This window comes from Meriones unguiculatus (genome assembly GCF_030254825.1).
Source record: "Meriones unguiculatus strain TT.TT164.6M chromosome 13 unlocalized genomic scaffold, Bangor_MerUng_6.1 Chr13_unordered_Scaffold_28, whole genome shotgun sequence".
NCBI classification, from domain to species: domain Eukaryota; kingdom Metazoa; phylum Chordata; class Mammalia; order Rodentia; family Muridae; genus Meriones; species Meriones unguiculatus.
Window position 1 is genome coordinate 2,770,500 of NW_026843644.1, and position 12,459 is coordinate 2,782,958.

The window sequence follows — 12,459 nt, forward strand, 5'->3', positions numbered from 1 at the left end:
ACTCTTCTAGCAACAGCCTCCAGGAAATATCACAGAATAAATACTTCATAGAAAATAGAGACAATCTACCTGGCAATAATCAATGAGAATCAGTTGGGAATCAGCTGGGAAAATTCTCCCAATGTTTCAGATATAGTTTAGAAGAATAGCAAATGTGATTATGTGCCTCAGAGAAAGTCACCTCTTCCCTCTAACTTTACCTAATCCTGTAATGTCAAGACGTGCCCCCCTGCTTGTTGTCATGGAAACCCCATGCTCACAGACATTCCCTTTAAAAACCTGCTCACTCAGAGCTCGAGGTCCCATTTCTCTACTGCTGCATCAGTGAGGCTTGGGTCCCGAGTTCGATGCTCTCATAATAAAGCCTTCTTGCTATTGCATCAAGTCATCTCCTGGTGGTCTCTGATGGTTCCATGATACTGGCATTACAAGACCACAAGGCCAAAATCCTCCTCTTCAACTAGGTAGGTTGTTGCCTCCTGGGCTTGAGCTTGAATAAAAGATCCTCATGTATTTGCAGTCGAGTTGATTCCTGGTAGTCTTTGGGGGGGGTCTCAGGAACTGAGCATAACAGGGGTAGCTGGTGAGTGTCTTTGGTGGAGTGGAGTAATCTGGGTGGGAGGTGAAGGGTGATGCTCAGCAGTAACTCTGAGATCACCTATGCTAAGCAGAACCTGCAGGATGCTGTGGATGACAGTCAATTCCCTGCAGTCAAAGGAATACAGGTGACAGGATGCTGACTAAGAAAAGTTAGGCCCATTTAGATGGCAGTAGTGATTACAAACATGTGATTCTTCTCCACCTCCTCACACCGTGTAGGAAGCTAGACTGACCTATCACATCTAAACTGGATGCCCCTCTCTACCCACTGTCCCATCTCCCACCCCTCTACCCACCACCACTTCCTAAGGATGCAGAGGACTGGGTGAGGGGCTCAGTTCACTTTCCCACATGGGTGAAGCTGGAACCCTGGAGCTTCTGGATTCCCCTTTTGATTCTTAAGAGCCCTTTTTCCTCTCAACAAAAGCTGGCTCTCTGCGATCAAAAAGCTTTGACTTTCAAACTATTGCTTTTGATGTGAGCTTCAAGAGGCTGTTTAAAAAAAGCCAGAAAACTGAACATTTAGTGGTTTCATTCAGACTGATTCTTTCTGTTTGCATTCTGGTTGCACATATCTTAATTCTCCTCAAGACAATGCTGCTGGCTTACTAGTGGAAAGGTCAAGTGGAAAAATTGTAGCATGAAAAAGCAGGAAGAACGAAATTGCAAAATTCTTTCTATGTCAGATATACTGAAACACTTCTCTGATGTGTCACCTGCCACACCCACACCCTGAAGGCCAGGCTGTCTCTGCTCAGGCCTCACAGTGTTGAAGAAGAGACTCCAAATCTGTCTGTGTATTAAAAGTTCTGACTCATACTCATGAGTACATTATTTTCTTCAAGAAGTCTAATGTCAAAAAAACAAAAGGGAAGGGGGTTGAATCTATGTTAAGAAATTGTTAGACAGCCTTACTGGGTCACAGAGGAAGACAATGCAGCCACTCATGATGAGACCTGGTAGACTAGGATCAGAAGGAAGGGGAGGAGGACCTCCCTCATCAGTGGACTTGGTGAGGGACATGGGTGGAGAAGGGGAAATGAGGGCAGGATTGGGAAGGGAGGAGAGAGGAAAGTACAGGGAGCTACAAAGTGAATAAACTGTAATTAATAAAAAATGATAATTAAAAAATAAAATACTAAATTACAAAAAAGCCACTTTTGCACTTTGGTGCGTATGTCTTAGACTAGCTTGTGATAAAAATACAAGGGAAGGTCTGTAAATAGTTGTGTTGGTATTTTGATAGGAATTGCATTGAATCTGTAGATTGCTTTTGGCAGAATGGCCATTTTCACTATGTTAATCCTGCTGATCCATGAGCACACGAGATCATTCCATCTTCTGATGTCTTTTTCAATTTCTTTCTTCAGAGACTTGAAGAAGTGTATTTTTTTTTTCAAACAGGTCTTTCACCTGCTTGGTTAGAGTCACCCCAAGGTACTTTATGTTATTAGTGGCTATTGTGAAAGAAAAATTATCAACTTCATATGGAGAAACAAAAAACCCAGAATTTGCAAAATGATCCTGTACAACAACAGATCATCTGGAGGTATCTCCATCCCTGATCCCAAGCTGTATTACAGAGCAATAATAGTAAAAACTGCATGGTATTGGCATAGAAGCAGAAAGGTGGGTCAATGGAACCAAATAGAAGACCTAGAAATAAACCAACACACCTATGAATACTTGATTTTTGACAAAGAAGCCAAAACCATTCAATGGAAAAAAACAGTATCTTCAACAAATGGTGCTGGTCCAAGAGGATGTATCCATGCAGAAAAATGAAAATAGATCCATATTTATCACCTTGCACAAAACTAAAGCCCAAGTGGATCAAAGACCTCAACATAAAATCAGATACACTAAACCTGTTAAAGGAAAAAGTGGGGAAGACCCTAGAATTCATTGGCACAGGAAACAACTTCCTGAACAGAATACCAACAACACAGGTTCTAAGAGGAACACCCAATAAATGGGATCTAATGAAACTGTAAAGCTTCTGTAAAGCAAAGGACACTGCTGTCAAAAGGAAAAAAAAATGACTGCCTACAGACTGGGAAAGGATCTTCATCAACCCTATATCTGACAGAAGGTTTATATTCAGAATATATAAAGAACTAAATAATTTAAAATGTAATAAATCAAGCAATCCAATTAAAAGATGGGGTACGAAGCTAACCAGAGAATTCTCTGTAGAGGAATACAGAATGGCAGAGAAACACTTAAAGAGATGCTCAATATCATTAGCTATCAGAGAGATGGAAATCAAAATGACCCTGAGGTTTCACTTTACAAGCATCAGAATGGCTAAGATCAAAAACTAAAGTGACAACACACACTGGAGAGGTTGTAGAGAAAGGGGAACATTCCTCCATTGCTGGTGGGAATGTAAATTTGTACAACCACTTTGGAAATCAATCTGGCATTTTCTTAGACAATTAGGAATACTGCTTCCTCAAGATCCAGCTATACCACTCCTAGGCATATATCAAAAAGATTTTCAAGTACACAGCAAGGACATTTGCTCAACCATGCTTGTAGTAGCTTTATTTGTAATAGCCAGAACCTGGAAAAAAACCCAGATGTCCCTCAATGGAGGAATGGATACAGAAATTGTGCTACTTTTACACAGTGGAATAGTACTCAGCAATTAAAAACAAGGAAATCATGAAATTTGTAGGCAAATGGTGGAATCTAGAAAAGATCATCCTGAGTGAGGTATCCCAGGAGCAGAAAGACAGAAAGACACACACGATAGATGCATATATACTCATATATATACATATACATATATATGTATATTTATGTATATATATGTATGTATGTGAGTATATATATATATATATATATATATGTATGTATGAGTATATATATAGTAGGACAGGAGGCTACTTCAGAGAGCCTCTGAAAGACTCTACCAAGCAGTGTATCAAAGCAGATACTAAGACTCATAACTAAACCTTTTGCAGAGTGCAAGGAATCATATGAAAGAAAGAGGAGTTAGTATGACCTGAGAGGACAGGAGCACCACAAGGACCAAATATGTCTGGGCACAGGGATCTTTTATAAGACTGTTTCTCAAATCAAGGGCTGTGTATGGATATAACCTAGAACACCTGCTCAGATGTAGCCCATAATAGCTCCGTATCCAAGTGGGTACCCAAATAATGGGAACAAGGATTATTTCTGACAGGAACTCAATGACTGGCTCTTTGACCTCCCCCCTCCGAGGGAGGAGCAGCCTTTCTAGGATACAGAGGAGCATATTGCAGCCAGGCCTGAAGATACCTGATAAGCTAGAATCAGACTGAAGGGGAAGAGGACCTTCCCTATCAGTGGATTTGGAAGGGGGCAAGGAGGAAATGAGGGAGGAAGGGTAGAATTGGGAGGGAAAGATGGAGGGGGCTACTGCTGGGACACAAAGTGAATGACCTGTGATTAATATAAAAAAAATCATCTCTTCAAAAAACATACAAGGGGAATAAATCAAGAGAATATGGTTCTTACCCTAATTGATGTGTGAGTTGAAATGAATTGTTGGACTTCCCCGGACCTCCATAAAAAAAATTCTCATAAAAAATTTTTGAAACAGGTTTCTCTGTGCAGCCTTGGCTATCTTGGGTCACTTTGTAGAACAGGCTGGCCTCAAACTCACAAATATCTGCCTGCCTCTGCCTCCCTGCGTCCTGGGGTTAAAGGCATGCACCACCATGCCTGAATAAAATTCATTTTTTTAAAGATATGAAAAATAAAATGTAGTAGAATTTCTTATATGAGAAAACTGGGAAACAATAAAACTGTAACAGTAGGTTTATATGTTAAAACATGTAGGCATCTGGAGAGGACAGGAGCTCCACAAGGACCAAATATATCTGGACACAGGGGTCTTTTATGAGACTGTATCTCCAACCAAGTGTTTTATAACCTAAAAAACTTGCTCGGATGTAGCTCATGGTAGCTCAGTATCCAAGTGGGTACCATAGTAAGGAGAACAGGGACTATTTCTGACATGAGCTCAATGGCTGGCTCTTTGACCTCCCCTCCCCTCCTCCAAGGGAGGAATAGCCTTGCTAGGCCACAGAGGATGACTTTGCAGCTAGGGTCAAATGGAAGTGGAGGAGGACCTCCCCTAACAGTAGACTTGGAAAGGGGCAGGGAGGAGAGGAAGGAGGGAGGGTGGGATTGGGAGGGAATGAGGGAGCAGGCTACAGCTGGGATACAAAGTTAATAAACTGTAACTAATATTTGCTTCTGTAAAGCAAAGGACACTGTCATCAAAACAAAGCGACTGCCTACAGAATGGGAAAGAATTTTCACCAACCCTTTATCTGACAGAGGACTCATATCCACTATATATAAAGAACTAAAGAAGCTGAAAAGCAAAAACTAAGTAATCCACTTAAAAAATGGGGAACAGCCAAGCATGGTTGGCTACCATAAAAAGCTAAAATGTTACGCTCAGGATGCGAGGCTAAGCACTGCACTCAGGGTCAGCCGCTTTGGACCCAGAGAAGAGCATGTCTGATTGCATGCGGGTTGATGCCCCAGGTCCCGCCTCTGAGAAAAAGGTATCGGATGGGTCTGATGCTCTTTGGGTGGATGACACCTAAATGAACATCAGTAAAAAGTCCCAATTTATTTCTAATATCAGAGATCAGACCTCTACTCTTGCCTGAGGCGTCTAAAACAAAAAGGGGGAACTGTAGAGAGCTGCGGAATGCTGTGCCTTAAAGATGGAGCTGGTTTCCGCCTTCCACCTTCCCTATGGTGAGTGTTCTCTGTCAGGAACAATTCCACATTTGGCTAAAGCTGAGGATCTGGCTTGCTTCCATGTATGTGGACCTATCTTCATTGCCCACATGGCACGCTGGGGTTGGCTACCCAGAGGCTATTTAAGCTGTTGGCTGGCTTTCCCCAGGGTCAGATGATTGTTCAAGGTTCCTGAATAAACTGCATTGAAAAAAAAAAGAAAATGATTGGCACAGATAATCTCTGTGGCCCCTTCCTACACCGTGTGTCTATGGCAGCTGTGTCAAACTGATCCTGTTTGACCATGAAACATGGCGTGGACAGAATCGCCAGCTTTCCCAGGAGGTGGGCCGGGCCTCACTGTATTGGATTCCAGGGTTGGCAAGCTTACACAAGTGAGGAGGAGATCAAGACTACATGGGCAGAGACATTGGTCAGCAATTTGTATGTGATTAAATGGCTGGTTCTAACGTAAAAAAAAATGGGGAACAGAGCTAAACAGAGAACTCTCTGTAGAGGAATATCAAATGGCAGAGAAGCATTTAAAGAAATGCTCAACATCATTAGCCATTACGGAAATGCAAATCAACACAACCCTGAGATTTCACTTTACACCCATCAAAATGGCCAAGATCAAAAACTCAAGTGACAACACATGCTGGAGAGGTTGTGGAGAAAGGGGAACCCTTCTCCACTGCTGGTGGGAATGTAAACTTGTACAACCACTCTGGAAATCAATCTGGCACTTTCTCAGACAACTAGGAATAGCGCTTCCTCAAAATCCAGCCATACCGCTCCTAGGCATATATCGAAAAGAGGCTTAAGTACACAAAAAGGACATTTGCTCAACCATGTTTGTAGCAGTTTATTTGTAATAGCCAGAAGCTGGAAACAGCCCAGATGCCCCTCAACTGAAGAATGGATGCAGAAATGGTGGTACATCTGTACAATGGAGTATTACTCAACAATGAAAAATAAGGAAATCATGAAATTTGCAGGTAAATGGTGGGACCTGGAAAGGATCATCCTGAGTGAGTTGTCCCAGAAGCAAAAAGACACACATGGTATATACTCACTTATATAAACATACAACATAGGAAAAACCCACTAAAATCAGAACATCTAAACAAACTAAGCAAAAGAGAGGACCCTAACTAAAACACTCAATCCCCATCCTGAAAGGCAAAGAGGATGGACATCAGAAGAAGAAGAAAACAGGAAACAACCTAGGAACCTGCCACAGAGGGCCTCTGAAAGCCTCTGCCCTGCAGACTATCAAAGCAGATGCTGAGCCTGATGGCCAACTGATGGGCAGAGTGAGTGGAATTTTATGTAAGAAGTGGGAAATAGCAAGAGTTGGAGAGGACAGGAACTCCACAAGGAGAGCAACAGAACAAGAAAATTTGAACACAGGGAACTTCCCAGAGATTCATACTCCAACCAATTTATGGAGATAACCTAGAACCCCTGCACAGATGTAGCCCATGGCAGTTTAGTGTCCAAGTGGGTTACATAGTGATGGGAAGAGGGACTGCCTCTGACATAAACTGATTGGCCTGCTCCCCCTGAGGGGGGAGCAGCCTTACCAGGCCACAGAAGAAGACAATGCAGCCATTCCTGATGTGATCTGATAGACTAAGATCAGAAGGAAGGAGAGGAGGACCTCCCCTATCAGTGGACTTGGGGAGGAGCATGCATACAGAAAGGGGAGAAAGGGTGGGGTCGGGAGGGGAGGAGGGAGGGGCTTATGGAGGGATACAAAATAAATAAAGTGTAATTAATAATAATAATAATAATAATAAAGAAATAGTTAAGACCGTAATATTAGTATAAGCACCTCTCATCTCAAGAAACAAAATGTTGCTTATGTTTATTAATTATTATCCATTTATAAATAGTAGTGAAAATTTTGAATGTTTCCAACTTTGTTGACTAGTTTTATGTCATCTAGACAGAAGCTAGAGTCATTTGAGGGGATGGACCCTCAATTTAGAAAATGCTCCCATTGGACTGGACTGTGGGCAAGCCTGTGGTCCATTTTCTTATTAGTTGACTGATGTGAGAGAGACCAGCCCATTGTAGGCAGTGCTGCCTCTGGGTAGGTTGTCCTGGCTGCTATGAGAAAGAAGGATGAGAAATTCTGTAAGCAGCATTTTTCCATCGCCTCTGGATTAGTTCCTGCCTCTGGATTCTTGCCTTGAATTTCTGTGCTGACTTTCCTGGATAATGAGTATAAGCTGTAAGATGAAATAAATTCTTTCTTCCCCAACAACAAAAAAAAGAAGGGAGTTAGTATGATGGGGAAAGGATAGGAGCTCCACAAGGACCAAATATATCTGGGCACAGGATCTTTTCTGAGACTGACATTCAACCAAGGACCATATATGGCTATAACCTAGAACCTCTGCTCAGATGTAGCTTGTGGTAGCTCAGTAACCAATTGGTTTCCCATAGTGAGGGGAACAAGGACTATTTCTAACAGGAACTCAATGACTGGCTCTTTGACCTCCCCAACCCCCAAGGGAGGAGCAGTCCTGTTAGGCCACAGAGGAGGGCTTCGCAGCCAGTCCTGAAGATGCCTGATAAAGAGGAGGTCCCCCCATCAGTGGACTTGGAAAGGGGTATGGTGGAGATGAGGAAGGGAGGGTGGGATTGGGAGGGAATGAGGGATCGGGACACGGCTGGGATACAGAGTTAATAAAATGTAACTGATAAGAAAAAAAATAAAATTATAAAAATATAAATGAATAAAATTTAATTTAAAAAACCTGTAGGCACAAAATGATACATTTTACAATCCCACTTCCACTTTCTATGTGTAGAGAACATTTTAAGGAGGGCTGATGAGAAGCATGTAGGAATACCTACCTGTAATCCAGTACTCAGGAGGTAGAGACAGGAAGATCAGGAGTTCAAGGCCAGCATTGACTACATAACAAGTTAGTGTCCAAAAATAAGAGAGAGCTGCTATCAAGGATTCAAGAGCCAGACAGGGCGGTGCACACTTGTAATCCCAGCATTCAGGAAGCAGAAGCAGGCAGATAGTTGTGAATTCGAGGCCAGCCTACTCTACAAAGCGAGTCCAGGACAGCCAAGGCTACACAAACACTGTCTTGAAAAACAAAAATATTAAAAAAATGAATATATTATATATAACATAATACATAATATATTATTTATAATAATGTATATATATATATTATAAAACAGAAGTATTACACAGATTGGTAATGACAATTTGCCTTAAACTGACAAATGTGTTTAATTCAGCTCTTCACACCCACTCAAGGATTCCATTCTTAAAAATATGTGCCTGTGTATTAGATGTATTTGTCTATGTGTCTATAATGTATATGTCTATGATGTATTAAAGTGTCTAAAATGTATAGACTAAAATACTAATAATGATTATGAACAATGAAGGTCTCAGGCCCTCTGAGGCACACGGTTCCAGCTGCATGTCCGTCTGACTGTCCCCCGGCCTCTGGCCAGCAGCTGCTCCCTGCACAGCGTGAGGGTGCTGAGTCTTTGTCCTGGCACAGCAAGCCGGCGTGCAGATGGGGGGAGCCTGGATAGCATCTGCAAAACGCTTTTTTTTTTCTCTTTCTTTCCGCTTTCTTTAAGGCTATGTGTTGACTCCCACATAGGAGAACTTACTAAACTGCTGATACTACTTCCACCACTCTCGGGGACCACGAGTGACTAACAGCAGGGGGCGCTAGGGACCCACTTATGGATTCTAGGGCCCAGTGAGGACTTGGGATCCAAGCAGAGGGTTTTCTAGAGATGTGCGAACATTTTGTCGGATTTACCTGAGAAGCTTTTTAATACCTGCAGCTGTAACATAAACTCTACTTACATTTAGGTTATGCCTTAGCTTAGGTTCTATGAGGAACCCCATAAAATTGGGAGTATTTTGTGCAACCTAGCAGACCCAGTCTGGCCTAACTACTGGGGCTCACCCTACCAACCTTGTCTGGCTGCCACACAAGCTGGTGAACTCCCACCCAGGACACTCGTTTTGCGCACCCAGATGGACAACAGAGCTCATGACAGAAACATAACTCAAGCATAAGTCTCTATTTCTCGTGGAACTTGTTTTTTGTGCTCAGGGACATCTATGTCTCTTTGATGCACTTAAAAGACCTGCTACTTTCTAGGACCGTGGTATAACTGATGTCCTGAGATGAATGGAGAAGGACTCAAAATCCCCATCAATTAAATCATAACAGAAACCATGATGAGTCTCAAGACAAGATAAGAAAGATGCACTGTTGTCCCTATCAAGAGGAAGAAAATGTCATCGGGAACTCCTTATGAGAAAGAGAGGGAAATTGTCAGCTAGCTTCACATTGAGTGACAATACCATATTTAGAACTGCCTGAATAAAGTCGCCATTAGAATAGATTGACTAAAGTGCTCTGCCATTCTCCAAGACCTGTGTCATCCATACAGAGAAACATTGGATTACAGTTCATGTGACAGAAATGACACCTAGGGCTGCTGAGTTGGCTCGCCAAGGAAAAGAGCTTGCAAAGTGTGGTGACCCAATTTTGAGCCCTAGAACCCACATAAAGCTAGGAGGCCAAAAGTTGTCCTTCAGCCTCTGCCTGTGAGCCAGTGTACACATACACATGCACACATAGACACATACACAACAAATATTTTTTTACAAAAATAACCTCTGCATCTTCAAGTCTTTGATGATGGCAAAGTCTGTGGATTTTCCCAAAACCACAGCTTTCCTTCTGACTTACTATGTTGGAGAAAAGGGAAGACTTGGGGTGGGATCTTTTAGATAATCTTTTTCACCATGGCACTTACTACACAGGCATGGCTGGAGCTCCTGTGGGAACTGAGCCTGTAACGTCCAACTATATATCCTGAAAGGGAAAACACAAGAGCCAGAGCTCCATTGGACTCACCAGGCATGGACTTGGGTCCTAACCACCTGAGTGCACAGTGGCATTCTGGGACCTTGGAAATCAGCACAAGAGGGTTTGACCTCTCATGAACAGAGATGTTGGCTTGCACCCACACTGCAGTTCTATCTTCCCAAAGCATGAAGTAAGACTTCAGCACTTCCAGGCCAACCCAAACCAAGACCACCCTTCCCTAGATGCATGAACAGAGAATGAATCAGCATTGAGAAAGTTTATTGGTTTAATTTTTCCAAGATCATATATTTTAAGTAAATAGATTATAAGAGGTATAATGTCTTTTCTTCTTCCACTAACAGTAATCAGGCGCTCTCCACCTTACACACATATACAAACACACACACACAGAGAACCAAACCATGTTATACCTGGCTGAGACTTTCACATCTTAAAATAGGGGATGGTAACAACATAATTTCCTTTAAAATGCCTTTAATACAATATATAACAAACAAAAAATCTCTCTATGTATTTGAAGTTACAAAAAAGCCCATCTCTTGGCAGCAACAATCTTAAATATGATAGTGACCTCTGGCTGTACAACAAGCATTTCACTTTTCCTTACTGGGTTTTGGAACCCAGTTCAATTAGTAATGAGGCTTATTAAGCCCTTTGAGAAACCAATTTATGAGCAGGCAAGGCAGTGGCTCAGACCCCTACCCCGAAGAGTAACAGTCTGTACTTCTCAGCTTGTGGAGTGAGCCTGGCTTGATCTTGGGTTCCTCTGCCTCCCCCAGTGGCAGCCAGGCAAATCTCTGCAGGTTTGTCTCAATATGCCCTGGTGTGAAGCAGACACTAGTGGGACGCTCGCTGAACTGTTCATTGCTGCCACCCGTCCCCGGAGGCTGCTGTTGCCTGTGTCTGCTCTTGGGAGGACACCACAGTCTGGGCCTGGAGGACCTCTGGCAGGGAACGCCGGCGCCGGCGGCCATAGCCTTGAGGGCTGATCTTGTTTTGGGGGGCCACAGCATCTTTACTTTTGTCTGTCAACTGGTAGATCCGTTGGGCCAATTTCTGCAGTATGCACGTCCCTAAGCGGCATGGAGAGCTAGGAGAGCCAGGGTTCATCATAGGGCGGTAGTGTTTGAATCCAATATGGGCTATGCTGGGAGTGCTGTGAAGAAAGGACTCTTGAAACTTCACCAACCAGAGCTTTGTTCCTAACCACCTGGGACCAGGGCCATAGAGAACCTGAGGGACCTGGGACCTGCTCCCTCCCCTGGAGCTGCAGTCCTGCCTGGACAATCCTCCTGGGGCCAGAGTAGTAGAGAGGGCACATCCTTTGTAGAGGGCATAGTTACCTGGCTTGTGGGGATTTCGATGTGCTCTCCTTGTCCTGGAGCGGAACAAGAGTCGAGTTAAGAACTATCTCCTCACCAGTGAGTCCCGAGGAATTGGTGCTGGATGCCTGCAGTTCCCTCTTGCCACTACTTAGCGCCCACTTATTCTGCCTAGAAAACACAAGCAGATGTGTTTGGTTGTGTTCAAGTGATGCCCAGGCCAGCTCCCATCTCCACTTTCTTCTAACCCCTTCAAACCATCCCTCAGTGTTCCCTGACTGCCATGTATTAGGACTGAAGAAAGCACTGCCCCAAACTCACTGCGAGGACGCATCTGACTGTGCAGTGTCCACACCTAGGAAGGCAAGTGAACCCAGGAATATCAGGATGATGGAAACCAGCTTCATTCTGTGCAGATGCTCAGATACCCTGGAAAGGAGCAAGAAGCCGAGGGTGAGCAACAGGGCCAGCTGCACAGCCCCAGAGGGTCACGAAGGGCGTAGGCAGGAAGGGAAGCAGATTGGTGGCACTCTACCCGGTTCTGCTGCTTATCTCTCCCTGACACCGAGACGCATCCAGAGGCTTTTGCGCTGGCCAGGTGGGTGACAAGCAAAGCAAAGGAAACCGGAGAACCAGGTTTCCCGAGGTCTCCAATTCAACTCCTAGGATCATTGCCCAAGGTGGAGAGGGATCTCAGGAGAGAAACAGCTGGGTATATGAGTTAGACCTGGGACATGAGGTGTGCTCTACAGTGGATCCCCCAAAGTAGAATGCATTTGTCCAGTTCTGCAAGTTTTGGGCCTTTGGAAAAGCCACACTCCCTGCCCCTACACCCTGGAGACCAGTTGTCCCTACCTGCTGAAGGAGTGAGTAGTCAAGAACTTGGAGAA

At 43.7% G+C, this 12,459-nt stretch overlaps 1 protein-coding gene across 1 annotated transcript; it reads right to left on the reverse strand.

Moving 5' to 3' along the window:
• Nucleotides 1-11,108: 11,108 nt before the first annotated feature.
• Nucleotides 11,109-11,976, reverse strand: LOC132650702 (pro-adrenomedullin-like). The gene is made up of 4 exons (XM_060376042.1): nucleotides 11,891-11,976; nucleotides 11,785-11,800; nucleotides 11,591-11,736; nucleotides 11,109-11,403 (listed from the first exon to the last, which is right to left on the reverse strand). The coding sequence occupies exons 1-4, from the start codon at nucleotides 11,974-11,976 to the stop codon at nucleotides 11,109-11,111; spliced, it is 543 nt and encodes a 180-aa protein (XP_060232025.1).
• Between the last annotated feature and the right edge of the window lie 483 nt (nucleotides 11,977-12,459).

Excerpts from the sequence above, each read along its gene's own strand:
- LOC132650702 (XM_060376042.1), bottom strand. The coding sequence starts at position 11,976 with ATGAAGCTGGTTTCCATCATCCTGATATTCCTGGGTTCACTTGCCTTC. Across the intron at positions 11,404-11,590 it reads TCGAAATCCCCACAAGCCAG|CACTCCCAGCATAGCCCATA; the intron begins GTAACTATGCCC and ends CTTTCTTCACAG.